General features: G+C 37.4%; 2 protein-coding genes and 1 pseudogene across 2 annotated transcripts; 1 reads left to right on the top strand and 2 right to left on the bottom strand.

Annotated features, from left to right (window-relative positions):
- Nucleotides 1-6,188: 6,188 nt before the first annotated feature.
- LOC137739111 (plastidic ATP/ADP-transporter) lies at nt 6,189-10,503 on the top strand. Its single transcript, XM_068478603.2, has 5 exons — nt 6,189-7,522; nt 8,077-8,331; nt 9,038-9,181; nt 9,269-9,616; nt 9,866-10,503. The coding sequence occupies exons 1-5, from the start codon at nt 6,770-6,772 to the stop codon at nt 10,217-10,219; spliced, it is 1,854 nt and encodes a 617-aa protein (XP_068334704.2). The 5' UTR covers nt 6,189-6,769; the 3' UTR covers nt 10,220-10,503.
- A 2,387-nt stretch (nt 10,504-12,890) lies between these two features.
- LOC148694336 (uncharacterized) lies at nt 12,891-16,659 on the bottom strand. The gene is made up of 3 exons (XM_088700808.1): nt 16,267-16,659; nt 14,034-14,414; nt 12,891-13,460 (listed from the first exon to the last, which is right to left on the bottom strand). The coding sequence occupies exons 2-3, from the start codon at nt 14,214-14,216 to the stop codon at nt 12,891-12,893; spliced, it is 753 nt and encodes a 250-aa protein (XP_088556934.1). The 5' UTR covers nt 14,217-14,414; nt 16,267-16,659.
- LOC148694337 (uncharacterized) lies at nt 14,543-16,125 on the bottom strand (annotated as a pseudogene).
- Nucleotides 16,660-16,902: the final 243 nt, after the last annotated feature.

Raw genomic sequence — 16,902 nt, 5'->3', positions numbered from 1 at the left:
ATATTTCAGAGCTTCAATCTCTACATTCATAAGCAAAGTTTTCAAAAATTCAAAAAGGGGAGAAGAGAAAATTCTAAAATTCTCAAAAGTGTTATCTCATGCAATGTCATGAACATTCAATTCATTTTTCCCCTATCTCAAGGACTCAAAATGTGTCTTGGATTGTCCAAATGCAATTCTCACCAATCCTATCAATGGTTAGGTGCTCCATATCACCTTTGCCAACTTAAAAGTTTTATTAGGCTAGGGTCTTTATTGTGAGTAGTTTTGTGTTTAGACATTGGCTCAATTTATGTTGCAATGATTGTGACTTATTCTCAATGGTACTAGGTTTGTCACTATAGTTGTTTTTCTTTTGTGTGTGTGTTATCTTCTCTCTTAGTTACAACTTGTTGCATCAATGTAGTTTAATAGTGGTTTTGTTCAAAATTCTTACTAGTCAAGTGTCTTAATTAGAAAGGTAAGGTTCATTAAGGGCATTTCTGTCTTTGCAGGTCTTTTTGACCTTATGCACCTCATCCATTGGTTTTCATTGCACAACTTAGTTGTCTTAGGTTCTAACCTCATCTACCACATCTAGGTTTTTACCATACCTTTTACTGTGCCATTTGCTTTGAGTTATTTTTCCCTTCTGTCTCAAACTCTTAATCCATTTCACCGAAAAATTTCTCTATCAATGGTTGGAAACACTACTTCTGCCCGTGTTTAGCCCTCTTGTTGCTCTACTCAATCTCATATTGCAAGGAATTCCTCAGGATGTACATCTAATGACCAAGTTCCCATCTTTTCGTCCACTCAGGCCACAAATTTCTTCTCTACGATGGCTGCACAAAAGGTCGTGCTTGAACAACTAATCGTCTGGGATGATTTTCCCTTGGCTAACGCTATCTGCTTTGATTACTTAATTGAACGGTATAGGTTTCATAGGGTAAACTCTCATCCTCTAAATTTCAATTTGTCTATGGTTCAAGAGTTTTACTCTAACATTCTGTCAACTTTTCCCGAGTCTGGTAGTCTTATTTATGTTCGTGGTGTCATGGTTGCCTTTGACCCATCTATTATTTGTATGGTCCTTGATCTTGACCCGTCCTTTGCTCCGTGTCATCAAAGTTTAATGTTGCAACCAGTAAGTATGACCTGAGTGCCTACCATCATGAGGCTTATGCTGATCCGTCTATTCCTCTTATAAAGGTCAAGTCTCAAAGTCTCGCCTCAAACCCTTCCATAGGAATTTGGTCCGACTTTATCCGTAGAAATGTTCTAGGTACATCAAATAATGGTAACCCTACCCTTGAGTCAGCCAGAGTATTATTTGCCATGTTAACTCACTATGATGTGCCTTTTGGCTTTCTGATTTTCAAGTCCATTTTTTCGAAGTCCAAGCGTCCTGGAACCCACCAAAAAGGGTCTACCATTCATCCTTGTCTGATCAGTCAGTTATGTAAGCTTGCTGGTGTTCAAAAACATCCTGATGATCTTTGTTTTAGAACCACTAAGGACCTTGACAGAAATATGATGAATCTTAGTAATGTCATGTGTGCCATAGCTCAAGGTGATCCTAGACCAGTCCCACCATCAACTGTCTCCCAGGATAGGAAAATAGCATATCTTGAGTCTGAAATCAACTCTCTTAGAAAACAATTTGTTGATTTTAAGTCACTAGTTGATTAATCAACGTCTTTACCACTTGTCAGTAACTCATTCTCCTCACCATCTCTGAGTAAAACCTCTCTGAATCCTCTTTAATTTGTCCCCGAGCCTTTTCTGTGACGTCCAAAGCTTGTTCTTCATCGCCATATGGATCTTTCATCTGTATCCTATCACACCATTGCTTCCTCCGGCCATTCTACTACCGTTCCTGCAAAGATGGCTGCTATCTACGCTGCTAAAGGAAAATGAGTGTCCATCAATGTTCACCAGCATTTCTCTTCACTCCTACTTTGAAAGGCAAGCACATCAGGATCATATATTCCTTTGATAAAGATGTAGATGAAGAAGGTCTTGGTCACGATCCATGCCCTGAAGGTGTTCCTGTTGAAGATGTCATTGTTGCTGGATCTCCTATCGGCTCAGATGACTCATCACAATTAGAGGAGTTCTAGGTTTATGGGGGAGCACCTATAAGGGTTTAGTATGCAAGTGTTATGGGGGAGTTTCTTATCTGTTGATCTTCAACAACGTTACTAAAGTTGATTTTTTTTTTTTTGGTTGCTTGGGCTTTTAATGTAATTAACCTTGCTACATTTGTTTTGTTGTTGTTCATTCATGCTACTTAGAACTTCTGAGCTTAATTTGCTAAATATCTGACTTGTTTGGTACCGATAATTGTACCTATTTTTAAGTTCGTTTGGTGTTCCAAATTTGCATTGTCTCTTTATTGTTATTCCTTACCAGTTTTTGCGCTTATCTGTTTATCATTTTCTTCCTTTGTCTTACCATGACAAATGGGGGAGAAAATATCAACCAATTTAAAAATTGTAAACATGCATTTTGAAATTGTGTTTTGGAATATACACATGTTGGTATCACTTGAGCTTACTATATTATTTTAATCTCATAATCCATGATGAACCTCACTTGTCTGTTGTCGAGATATGTGTGTTGTTGCAGGAGTTGTTACTTGCTCATCTCTTGTCTTAGCTTGCTTTCTTGAGTATGGGTGATGTGTGAATTAGTTATAGGTTTGAGATTATTTTGTCAAGAAAAGCCAAAGGGGGAGATTGTTAAATACTAGTTTTATTGTTTGACTTCCCTTGTCAAATCTTGTATTTGGTACCACACATGCTCATAGTTTAGAATTAGGGTGCAATGCTAATCTGAAATTACTATTGGGGATTGAACTTGTCAAAGCACTAACCATCTTCACTACAAAAGATTTGAATCATACATTTGCATATGCATGTCAGGCTTATTTTTCCAGAATTCCTTTTGTCGAGTGTAATTGTCTAGTCAGATGTTTCGTCTGTTTTCTAGCTGTCTAGGCATGCAAAATAAGACAGCTCACATGGGCTATTTGACACCTTTTCCTGTGCGTGAATCTCTTACCCTTGATCTGGGAAGGTCTCTTTGGCTCGTGACACGTGTCTCCTTGTTCCCCTTGTCTAAAACATCCATCTCTTCCATTATAAGAGTTTTCAAGGTCTCATTTGTTTCTTGGTTAGGTTTTTTAGATTTTCAGAAAAAAAGAGTGCATTTAGCCTAGAGCTACCTCTTAAGCTTCTAAACCATAACCCTAGCAACAAAACCATCTCATGCACAAACACACAATCAATGCATATTAGGGTTGTATTGTTTTAATGGTTTTGCATTAAGCTTTTGGTCAAAACCTAAGTTTCCATATCCTTCATAGACTAATCTCTTGGATTCATGTTAGGTTCTTCTTTAATTGTTTGACTGGAGAACCTGACTAGTCAGTTGAATCCAAATTTCATGTGCATATCATAAAATCATATCATATCATTAATCGTGTTGATCTTAGTGCCATAAGGTGATGAGCTCAGGAGAAGCTACCACTTCGTGAAGACCGAAGGAGTCCGTCTTATGTAATACAAGGTTGCACAATGGTAAAGCTGCTCCGTAGATAAGGTTCTAGGAATTGAGCTTTGTGTGGTGGATCTTTGTATGAACCTTTATTTACACTAGTGAATTGGACTCAGAGGAAGGTCCCTGGGTTTTTTAACCCAGATGTAGGTTTTTTCAGCCAAAAACTTCATTGTGTTCAATACTTTACAAAGCCTTATTTATAACCTTGTTGGAACTAAACATTGTAGGGGTTGCTAGTATTGACACTTTATTAATCAAGTAAACTTAACTCAAGTACTAAGACTAAAACTTAATTGAAGTTCATATTGTTAAGTTTTAACCTTCTAAGTATGTACTCAGTTGACTAGTTCGTTGGCTAGTCAATACAATTGCTTTTAAGTTTTTATTGTAGGGTATTCCACCTGGAACAAATTTCAAAAGTTCTTTTACTTGAAATGATTTACTTACCCGAGTTAACACTTTTAGGGCATGTTTGTTTGACCATGTTAAGTTTCACTGGACTGGCTAGGATTAGTAGTGAGTGTAGTCCCGTTTTGTTAGCAGCGGCGACTAGCTTTAATGAGACTGAAGAGGACTTCGCTAACCAGTCTTAGCAAGACCCTCCAAAATTTAATGGACTGTTAAGACCTCTCTGCTCCACTTCGCCGTTCTCATCTACTTCTCTTCCTTACTTTACCCCTTCCATTGCGCACATCTTAGTTCCTTGCTGTTTGGAAAAACCTCAAAACAAAAACTCAAATACGAAAAGTCACAAATCGGTCGGCAAGATCAATAGAGAAGAAGGGAGGGTTGTCATTTGGAAGTTCGGAGAGTTGAGTGGAGAGAAGATCGAATTGGAAAATTGCAAAGAATATGAAGAAGGGCGAGGCGAGCAGTAGCAGTAGAAGCAACATCGGTGATAGTAACCACATAAAGGAAAGTGTGGTGGTGGATTATATAGCAATCGCCTACTCGCTCTAGTAAATTTCACGGTTCGTCTGCCTCATTAACTCTCCCTCTCTCTGTCGTAATTTGTTTGGTTTTAAGTTTGTAATTTGGTTGCTTTGTCTTGCTAATTAGAATTTGAACACAAGTTTAGAATTTTGATTTGGTTCAATTAGTAGTTGTTGTGGATAAGAATTTGGTTGATTTGGTTCATTTAGTAGTTGTTGCGAATTCTTGAAAAATTTGTAGTTTATCATTGGATTTAATTCCATAAATACAAGATGCTGTGATCAATTTGCAAATCAGTTATGAGGTTTCTAAGTGATTTGAATTCAACAGAAAGGGTTTGTATGTTAGGCCAATGTTAATTGCGTTTTACATATTGATGTTGAAGATATAAGGGAAATTGGTAGTTAATTGGAATGCTAGGAATTGAATTAGAACTAGAAGTCAAATCAACTTCTTAGTCCGACAGTGCACCAAACACTTCACCAAGTTAGTCTAGCTTAGTCTATTCTAAGCCAGTCCAGCTTTGTCCCTAAAGCTAGTCGAGTTCGAGATAGTTCGGTGCAATAAACGCACCCTCATAGAACTTAATATGGTCAACCGAATGTGCATTATCCTCCAAAGTAATAATGTCATTGCCGCCTCAACCAATTTTGCATGCATAGCAGGGCCTCCATACTAAATGTAAGGACGCTACCAAATAACTAATTACACCACAACATCAATGTTTTAAAAAATGTGCCCCAAGGCGCGCCTAAGCAGTTTCGGAGGTAGGGCTTCGGTGAAATCAAATCTGCCCAGTGGAGTAGGCGAAAACTTGCCTAGACGTAGGTTGAGGCATGCCTAAGGTAGTCAATTGGGTGTCATTTTGTGTAAGAGCTGCTAGAATCTGGAATTTTTTTGGTTGAATATGGAAGTTGCAGACGCAACATGGCTGCTTGAAGAAGATGAATAGCACGGCATCGTGTTGTGCTTTCATTTGCTTACTTTTTGTTTTTTTAATATTATTTTTTTGGCTGATTCTTTTTCTCTTTAAAGTGACTTCCAGCTGTCCAGCATCCCAACTTCCAGCATATTCTTCAACATATTCTTCCAACATATCTATATTATTTTATAGATTTGAAGAGACTCATTTCTATAAACATATCTTGTAACTTAATATTCCTTAAAAAGTAAGTGGCCAGAAAGAAAAATAATATTTGTTTGTTTGTTTGTTTTTTTGTTTTTATTGTTTTATTGTTTTTTGTTTTTTTTTGTGCGTGTAACGTTATATATATTTTTCTTCTTAAAATGTTTATTCTTGTTTTTCCTTTTAAGACTCTTAAGTATTCCACCAAAATATTATATAATATATAATTTATACTAAAAATCATAAGTCTCGTGAGGTTAGGCTTCGTCTCACACTTTAAGGTTTTCACCTATGCAAGGCTATCCGTATAACGTCTTGCCTACGTCTTCTCCTTTTAACACATTGTTGTGTATTGAATTAAATTTGTTTGTATTATACACCTAGTTCGATTTTGATTCGATTCAAGATATTAAGAACACTGAAACTAAATCGTTTTTTAACTTGCGATTTGATTTTAAACCGAAATCGTTTCAAAATCGCAAAAATCAAATTGTTCAGGTCAATCCGATTTGGTTTTTGTCGGTTTCGATTTTCAATTCTAAGTGTCCCTCCCATCAAAAAGTGAAAAATATCTTAAGGGCATGGACTCATCTTTATGTTGTCCCCATTAAGGGCGTTTTGGTGATCTTAATAAAAAAAAAAAAAAAAAAAATCGTACTGTCATAATATAGGTGTACTTTGGTCAGTGCAATTTGCCCCAAGAATCAGTCTTTTGCAATATTTCCGGGATTGCTTTCCGTCGACCCCCGACTGTGTCGCTTACCCATTCATTTTTCCGAATTAGCCTCCAGTCACACTCTAATCTGACTCACATCACTCCATCTCTGTTTAATTTAAATTTCTGATAAGAAAAATTAATTTTCTTCTTCACTGATGGGGAATTATCTTTCTGGGTTATGATTCACAGATTGCAGAACCTATTTTTTAATTTAATCTTCCAAACTTGGAAAAAAATCTCCACTTGAAAATTTTATTGGTTTGGCTTGTATTTTCCCGATGATAAAATATTGAAGATATTTGTTTCTGCCCTTTACACTTCTCTGAAAATCAATCTTTTTTCTTGAGGCAGCCACCTCATCTCTCCCTTATCTGTGTCTCTCTTCATATTCTTCTCTTGAGAAAAACCTACCTCTGAATTTTCTTGAAGAAACCTAAAAGAGGGGAGACATGGAGGCTGTCTTACAAACCAAAGGGCTTCTCTCTCTTCCCTCAAACCCCAGAACCAGGGTTTTTCAATCTTCTTTGGGACTAAAGCAGAGATTTTTCTCCACCAAACCCAAAACCCCAGGTGGGTTTTCTCTATCCTCCAATGGGTTCCCGAAATTTCCAAGCTTTGTCCCAAAAAATCATGGGGTTGCCCCAGTAGAGAGGAACTTGTTCATCTGCAGGGCTGAGGCTGCAGCTGCTGGGCAGCCAGCATTTGGGGAATCTGAGCAGCCCAAGTTCCTTGGGATTGAGACTGTGACCCTCAAGAAAATCATCCCGCTTGGGTTGATGTTCTTTTGTATTTTGTTCAATTACACAATCCTCAGGGACACAAAAGATGTGTTGGTTGTGACAGCCAAAGGGAGCAGTGCAGAGATTATACCATTTTTGAAGACCTGGGTGAATCTGCCTATGGCTGTTGGGTTTATGCTACTCTACACAAAACTCTCTAATGTTTTGTCCAAGAAGGCTCTCTTCTACACTGTTATTCTACCTTTTATCGCCTTTTTTGGGGCGTTCGGGTTCGTCCTGTATCCTCTCAGTGGCTATATCCACCCTGAAGCCCTTGCTGATAGTCTTCTCAACGTTCTCGGCCCGAGATTCCTTGGTCCTCTTGCAATTTTGAGGATTTGGAGCTTTTGTTTGTTCTATGTCATGGCTGAATTGTGGGGGAGCGTCGTGATTTCTGTGCTTTTCTGGGGGTTTGCCAATCAGGTCCTTTCGTAGACAAATCTTATCATACCAAAAATATAGATGAATTAATGATTTATCTGGCATAAACTATTTCTAGATTGGTTGTTCATACTTTCCAGTCTCGGTTTTGTATATATTTGTTCAGGACTGGGAAATTATGTGAACACAATATATGGTATATGTGTCTCTGTGATGTGTCAGTTTTTCAGAAGTATAACTGAAATGTATTTTGCGATTGGAATTGGAAGCTTGGTATTTTAATCATACACGTATAATATGCTAGATTCCTTTTTGGATATCTCTATCTGCTATTTGCCTCAGCAGATTGGACAAGAACTTACTTTTCTGCTCAAGGGTCTTGCTTTCTAGTTTCTAAGCATGATTCGTATCAGAATTTATTTTTTCATATTACGGTTTTTATTTTGCAACAACCCCATTTGAGTTGTATAACAAGATATGGATTCTTATAGAATACTAGGAATGATCTCAAAGTTTTCCCCGGTCGAAGTTTGAGGTCTGCATCACTGTCATTGACTGGGAACTGTAAATAATTAAGGTTACATGCATTTGTGCAGATCACTACCGTTGAGGAAGCAAAGAGGTTCTACCCTCTTTTTGGATTGGGAGCGAACGTTGCACTAATTTTCTCAGGCAGAACAGTGAAGTATTTCTCTAATCTGAGGCAAAATTTGGGTCCTGGAGTTGATGGCTGGGCCATGTCCTTAAGGGGTATGATGAGCATTGTGGTGTTGTTGGGGTTAACTATCTGTGGCCTGTACTGGTGGGTAAACACTTATGTTCCTCTTCCCACCCGTAGCAAGAAGAAGAAGGTAATATTTTTGTCACATCTCAATTGTGTTGTTGGGGTTGCATGTATCTGTTATTTTTGGTCCCAAATATTCAGTCTGTTCTGTTTATCAGCATTACCATATGTTAATATGTTTCTGGGAAGTTAAAAACGTAACATATTGTTTACTATCTTATACATACTCTGGTCACTTGTCAATTACCATATGTTAATATGTTTCTGGGAAGTTAAAAACGGAACATATTGTTTATTATCTTATACATACTCTGGTCACTTGTCAGTTGTCATTGTTAATGCGTCCAGGAATTTATGCCAATATTTTTGTAGTGGTCATGTTTTCTGGTTTTTTTTTTTTTTTTTTTCCCTAGTTTCTTAATTTTGGTTAACAGGTGCTTGAATGATTCCGGGTTATTAAAGCGATATATTTTCTTTGAAATGTTTAAGAAATCATGTTTGTTTATCATTTTATTGGTAATAACTCTTATGCTAATGGCATGGATGGAAGTTTCATATTGCTGAGTGATGCCTCATTTGTTATGAAGTGGCACCATTGTTCCTATTTTTAATTTTTCTAAACTATACGGAAAGAATTCCAAAAAAGAAAATATGAATGTATACTGAAGGATACGTGTGGTTTCCATTTGATTGCATAATTTTGCTGCAAATCCTCAATTCAAACCTTATATTTGGACTTGATGCATCTTTAATAACTCTCAATTACCTTGCAGGAGAAGCCAAAGATGGGGACAATGGAGAGCTTGAAATTTTTGGTGTCTTCACCGTACATCAGAGATCTTGCCACTTTGGTGGTTGCATATGGTATTAGTATCAACCTTGTGGAGGTTACATGGAAATCGAAGCTCAAAGCTCAGGTAGACCTTAGCCCGATTTTCTTAATCTTTGGCTATATTTTTTTTTTTCACTAATTTGCCTCTCTTGTTTCTCTGCAAATTGTGCAGTTTCCAAGCCCAAATGAGTACTCTTCTTTTATGGGCGACTTCTCAACTGCCACCGGAATAGCAACTTTCACCATGATGTTGCTAAGCCAAGTTATATTCGAAAAATATGGATGGGGAGTTGCTGCCAAGATCACACCTACAGTGCTACTTCTGACTGGAGTTGGTTTCTTCTCTCTGATATTGTTTGGTGGCCCACTTTCACCCGCTATTGCGAGCCTTGGGATGACTCCTCTTCTTGCAGCAGTATATGTGGGTGCTCTGCAAAACATTTTCAGCAAGAGTGCCAAGTACAGCTTGTTTGACCCATGCAAAGAAATGGCATATATTCCCTTGGATGAGGACACCAAGGTTTGGACTCTTACTCACAACCCGTGGTTTTAGAATTTGGGTTGGCAAATAGTTTCAACTGTGGCTGTTTTTATTTGTTTATGTTGTCTATCAGTTAAGACATTTGGGGGATTGAATTGGGGGAGCTTATTTGAATCTAGGGAGGTTTCGGTCCTATTTTGAATCCTGTTCAAGAAAAAGTTTGACTTTTCTAATTTGAGTTTTTTTGAGCCCTTTTGTTTTACGTTCCTTGTTAAATTATTTCTGTAGGTTAAAGGAAAGGCGGCCATTGATGTTGTCTGCAACCCATTGGGGAAGTCTGGTGGTGCTCTGATTCAGCAGTTTATGATTTTAACCTTTGGATCACTCGCCAACTCAACACCTTACCTTGGAGGAATACTTCTGGTGATTGTTCTTGCATGGCTGGCAGCAGCCAGGTCTCTAGACACCCAGTTCACTGCATTGCGAAGGGAGGAAGAGCTCGAGAAGGAGATGGAAAGAGCGGCAGTTAAGATCCCAGTTGTGGCCCAAGAGGGAGGTCGGAATGGTCCTCTTGCCAGCGACTCAGTGCTGAATCCAACAGCTGGAGACTCAACCGGTGGAAAACCTCCGCGCAGAATATGATGTGTCCTGTTTGAGGAAGAACCAGAGGGTTGATGAGATTGAGAAGCAGCAATATTTGGTGAAGTTATTGGTTGGTAGGATCTTAGTTTGCTTAAAAAATAAACAGCTTATGACTTCTTATGAGTCCAGTTTATTCATAGGTATTGAAATTGCATTATCTGTTTAGTTGAAGTTGCTAATAGTTTAATTGGATTGAATTAATAAACTTGGTTGATTCATTATTTAGAAATGTTATTCTTATTGGAAATATTGTATGCATAAAGCTAAGCATTCCAGATTTTACATGCATGTTGTGTTTTCATCTCATAAATTCAGGACTGGTTACAATACTTAGTACTATCACACCATACGACGATCACATACAAATACCTGTAAGCATTGTAGTTAAATCACATAAATTTGTTGTACACCTGTGAGGTGCAAACACTTTATTTTTAAAGTGGGCCTATGAATAGATATTTTTTTATTATTCAAAGACATAGTTTGCTACCCCACTTGTAAGGGTGGGGCGTCCCTACTCACCCGAAAGACTGAAGGCATGCTTAAAGTGACGTCACAAAAGTGAACAGATTTCAAATATCGTGCCTCACTTGACCAAGGTTTCATCACCCATCAATCACTTTAATGCCTTACTTAGTTACAAGCTTATACTATCAGGATAATTTTAGATATTTTTAAGTCGTGGCGAGCCAAAAAATTTCAGTATACTTAGAAATTCAAATCAAACTCGCACAGTAAGTTGAAAAGATTTAGTTCAGTCGGAGTGGGTTCAATTGTTGACTGATGTATAAATGCTGTTATGGAGGGATTTTATGATAAAATGGGATTCGCTTGTGTCAGAGAGCCGGAAACCAGTCCTTCAGATGAAGTTGAAGCTTCGAAAGCTTCGAAAGCGGAGATCTTCTGTGGACATAGCGAAGGACTTGCAGTTGCATTTGGGCTCATTAATACAGCGCCTGGGATGCCTGTATGGGTGACTAGGAACCTTTACATGTGCCAAAGCTGTCACAGTACTATCAAATTTATCTCCAAGTTGTGCGTCGGGAGATTTCTGTCAGGAATACTGAAAAGTTTCACCATTTTAAGGATGGCTCCTGCACTTGTGGGGATGAAGGTTACTGGGGAAACTCCGATAAATGAGCTGCCGGAGGAATATTTAATCTTAGAGAAGTGTGGGGCTGTAGATAATTTGGGCACAAAGAAGATGTACCGCAGAGATCTCAGGAGGCGAAGTTGCTGCTTTCTGTGAGGGCACTTCAAGTTGAAACTTTTACTGCCCTCTTGGAGCAACTTCAGAAGCCCGAAATACACAAGCAGCCTACGAAAGTGTGGTTATTTATGCAATACAGTGGTTTAAAACGTTGTCCACTTCCAATGGATAAGGACGTGCATTGAACTTACTGGCACGAGATTGTAGAGCTCTGTTTATTGATCCACTAATAATTCTGAATGTGGGATTTGTTTGTTGGATTTGTTTTCTGCAGATACTAGGGCTTCAGTTCAAATTTCACGTACGGCCTAAAAGGGGCTTCAACTTACAGTATCACACATGACAAACATTGGTATGAGATCACATATCTATTCCATTTAATGTAGATCATGGTAAACATCTATGGTGCGTTTACGTAACCGTAACGAAAAAAGGAGGAATTGAATTGAGGAGGAGTTGGAATGAGGAGAAGTCAGAATTGGATTCCTGTTGAAAATGTTTACTTAAATATTCTGGAATCGGAATAGAATTCCATAAAGCTGTATACTAATTCAGCAGAATCGAAATATAAACCAGTATGTTTACTAAAATGCCCTTGTCCCAAATCAAATATGTATTAATGCTAGCCAATATAGTGTAAGCCACCGTGGTTTGCGTATATTGTTTATAACCTGCTCTTTGTGCTCGATGTTACTTGAACTATGCTTAGGCATGCTCGTTTTGTTCTTAAGATTGTGTATGTCATGAACAATTTGAAATTCCACATGGTGGAATGATATAGTTTTATAAATGTGTTAGACAACATAACAACTATTCAGCTTGTGTTTTAGAGAGTGAACTGATGAAAATTTTCCATATCTTTGGTGGTATCAGGGCAGTCTCAGCCACCATGCCACATTTCAGTGTTTCTTGAAGTTACTGATTCACGGAATACTTCCAATGACTGGAGTTGTTTTGTGAGCCATTGTTTGTCGATTGTTAACCAGAGGATGGAGGAGAAGTCTGTCACAAATGAGTCTCAGAACAGCTACTCCAAAGCTGCGAAGGACTAGGGCTGGCGTGAATTTTGTTTAATAGTAAATAAATGAAGGAAAAACATTAGGAACAAATAAAGAGTAGGAAATAACTTCATTTAAGTTAATATTTTACATCAAAGTACATCTATCTAACCATCATAACCAACCTAAACAAACTAGTCATACTTTGCCTAGGCATCATATTATCAACAAAATATTCATAACCTGCCTACACATCAGATTGTCAACAAAATATTCCTAACATGCCTAAACATCATAATATCAACAAAAAGTAGTTCTTCACCATCATGGTGACCATCATGGTGTCATCTAATCAGTCAGTAGATTTACAAAACATTTACAATTTTCCTTGATATGTCATTATGGCAGCAAGCATGTCATAGCATTAGCAAAAAACTAGCATTCACATTCTTTGGAACATCACTTAGACGTCATTATGCACCCAAGTCTGCAACAAAGTAGTCACACATGCACTCTTCCTTTCATCAGACATGTTGAAAAAGACCATCAGAAGGTCATGTTCTTTGGCCAAGAAGTTGGTGACTTGAAATAATTCTATGGGAACCAAAAACTCCATTTTGCTCAACTCACCGTCAAGTTTTTGTTGCATTTCTATTAGATTTATATCGGTTGACAATGCATGAACTAGACCATCAAGCTTAGGTCCCACATCGGCTATAGCTTTAGCCATAATAGAGAATTGCTTAGCCATTTCATCCCTTACTCTTGCCCTCTTGTGACTACTGTTTGATGTGTTACTTTCTGCATTCCTTTGTTGTTGGGTATTTGGTACTGAGAAAGAAGTATCAAAATCATTTCCACTTTCATCCTCACCTTCATTTTGATTGACATTGGCATCTTCAAGTCTAACTTCTTCTTCATCGTCACCATTACCAACATTTGCACCCACAACACGATCTTTTGCATAAATCTCTCCCAAACTGTGGTAGTGCGGAAAAGGCTTATTGTACAATCCACTTGCATCCTTTTTACCCTACAAACAAAAAACACAAAATCCAAGGCACGTAAGAAAAGCAACCTTGTGTTTAAAACTTAGTTTTCATGATTAAAGCATTTTTTCTCAAGTTTCAATTTTCTCGCTTCTCAATTCTTTTAAGGCCACAACTGTGATTGGAATGTGTAGGATGTTTGCGTGTCATCTCCCAGAGTTGCTTTGGAGTTCTATCGGGCTGCTAGGGATGCTCTACTTCTATATGAAGTTGTGGTTCCTATCAAGGTTAGTACATGGAAACCAGTTGTAAACTTTACCTACTGACCTTTTTATACATTTGCTAAGCCAATCTAAAAAAGTGCAGGTGGAATGGTTATGTCTGTCCTATTGCGCTGTCTATTGTACTAAATTTTTTGAGAATCCGAACCCGGCTACCTTATCTCTGTCCCTTTATAAGTTTTATTCATCAAAGATACAAAAGATGTCACTGACGACAGTTGATTTTACAGTATCATTATGATTTTTATGTCATTTTTCTGATGAACAACCACAAAAATCATTCTAATATTTCCATATGGTATAATCTTAAATTAGCAAGGGTATATATGTGCATACCTTCGTAGTCTCATCATACACACTTTTCTCACAAGCCAACATCATTTTCTCTTCATTCCACTCAAACCCACTGAGAGCTAGCAATTCAGTTAAGGCAAAATATTTTGCCTTCAACGTCTTGATGCATGATTCAATGTGGGGAGATGCCTTTAATCCGCACCATGGGAGTTTGGCTTCCATCATAGCTCAAATGAGACTACGAATAACTAGTGTCAGCTTCCACCATCATAGCTTCCAACATTTTTGAAACCAGTGTCAGCTCGCCAAGTCGGGTCATTATGCAACTCAAGCAAGGATTCAACCAATATTGTATCCTCAGTAGTTGTCCAATAATGTTTCTGTTGTCTTCTTCCTCATTTCGCAACTGAAGCAGACGCCATTCTACATAACAATATTAGAAATCATAAGCATTCCAAATGATTTCAATTACAAATAGGATGTCTTTCTTAACTTAGAAACAAATACAACATTCCAAATGTTATTACACAAACAATATTAGACATAAGCATTCCAAATGATTTTGATTACAAATACTGATGTCTTTCTTAACTTAGAAACAAATAAACCATTCCAAATGTCATTACACAAACAGTGATGTCTTTCTTAACTTAAAAACAAAAGAAGCATTCCAAATGTTATTACAAACATTATAATATAAAAAGACACACTAATGTCTTCATTAAACGAAAGGACATATCAAACACCAACTCAATGAACCGCCCTATTGTTCCACATTTCTTGGGCAAGGTTATCCCTCCATGCAATCCACTCATATGAGGACTCAACAGTGGTAATATAGTTATTCTCATATGAATTCCCATCTTGAAATTGCCCGTTCGCTTCAGCTTCTATAGGATCGAAAACCATCTCCCTCCTTATAAAATTTTGGAGCATACAACACATTGAAATTATGCGACGATGTGTCCTAATGTCGTAAAACGATGGGCTCTTAAGAATTCCCCAACACATTTTCAATAGCCCAAAACACCTTTCAATGACATTTCGAGCACTTGAGTGTTTCATATTAATAAACTCAGCCGGTGTTGTAGGACGATAACCATCTCTCTACTCATTTAGATGATAACGGGTTCGTCTATAAGGTGCAAGAAAACCTTTTCCGTTTGTGTAGCCACCATCAACTAAATAGTAACAACCTATTGTTGACAAAGAATTAAATTGTCAAACTTACAACTCTATATCACTTGCAATTCAAAAGCTAAGAATTTTAATTACTAAAAAAGGTTGTGAGTGTTACCATTAGGGACTTTGAATCCATTTCTCCTAGTCACAGCATCTCTAAGAACTTGACCATCATGTGCGGACCTTTTCCATCTAGGTAAAACATATATAAACTGCATGTCTGGAGTGCAGACTCCCAAAACATTCGTTGCTATTTCATTTTTCCTTGTTCTGTACTTTGGTTTATCACATTCTGGTACATGCACCTTAACCGGTGTTCCATCTAGTGCACCTAAGCAATTCTACAGTATATAGGCTACTAAATTAACAAACTAAACTATGAAATAAAAAACTAGTAATTACTAAGTAGTGTAGGCATGTAGATATTACATACCTTAAACCATTTCCACTTTGGGTCAGTTGAGTTCTCAGGGATACGCTCAGGTGTTTGCCAAAAATCCTTTTGGCATCGAATCATTGCTTTAATACACTCATGGAAATATTTTCTAATTGTTCGACCAGACCTTCTAAAATGGTGGTTAATTGTGCGATTCTTAAGATGGTGTGCAAGAATGTATAGAAAAAATGCAACCATCTCCTGTATAGAGACATTTTGAGTAGCTCGTAGCCGTCCTCTAGCCACAAGAACTTGACATAATCTATGAAAGGATTGTCTATCCATTCGTAGTTGAGCAATACGTGTCACATCACTCTCATAAATTAAACCATGTAAGTATTCTAATTGCTTGTAAACTCTTATAACTGTTTGAGAAGGTGAGGGACTATTTTGGAAACGATACCAAGAATAGAAACAAGAAGTAGCACGTGCAACAAATATAGTTCGAAGATAGACAATCAACACATTCAACGCAGCATGTAATTTCTTCTTTGTGGACAAACTTAGACCAGCCATTGGTCTACACAAAATAATGAAGAAAAAAAAATGTCATGAAGGACTTCAATTAACAAGTTAATAAACATATCGGCAAACTGAAATAAATTAACATACAGAACACAATCAGTCACAAAAATTTATATTTTTTTTCCTCCATACCTGCAACCAGTGAAGAGAGCTCAACCCACAACCTTGTCCTCACTCTTCCTAATTTCATAAAGATGATGAATATTTGATTAATAAACATTTGTGAGCATAAAGAATTAGGGATAAAATACTCTTCCTAATCAATACAACATTTGTGAGCATAAAGAATTAGGGATAAATTACTCTTCCTAAACAATACAACATTTCAAGGATCACATGGACTCAATAAGTTCCCAACAACCAAATAATTCAAGTAACTTACATAAATTTAGAACATGCAGCAGAACAATAGATGTCCAAAAAGACAAATCATGGTGATTTGCATGAGAATGATTGCAACGAGAATATAATGATTGATGTAAGGCCAATACTATCCACACGTATCATAAAAAGTCTCATAAACATCTTCAATCTGCAAACGAGCCGAAGTTTATAACACATGCAGTTGATATCAAAGTGCACAAAATGCTTAGCTCTGGTGCAAAATAAATTTAGCAATTAAGTCTTTAAAGACAGAAATAGTAATTAGTAATTTATAACATTTTATAATTGAACACAAGCATCTAATCCCCAGGGCAGACCTCAACCAAAGGCGCAAGACAGACTGCCTGTTTTAACGACCCATATTCCCTGTTTTGACGACCCATA

Source organism: Pyrus communis, chromosome 9 (genome assembly GCF_041283825.1).
Source record: "Pyrus communis isolate YQ-2024b chromosome 9, ASM4128382v1, whole genome shotgun sequence".
NCBI lineage: Eukaryota > Viridiplantae > Streptophyta > Magnoliopsida > Rosales > Rosaceae > Pyrus > Pyrus communis.
This window is presented reverse-complemented; position numbering and strand designations above follow the sequence as displayed.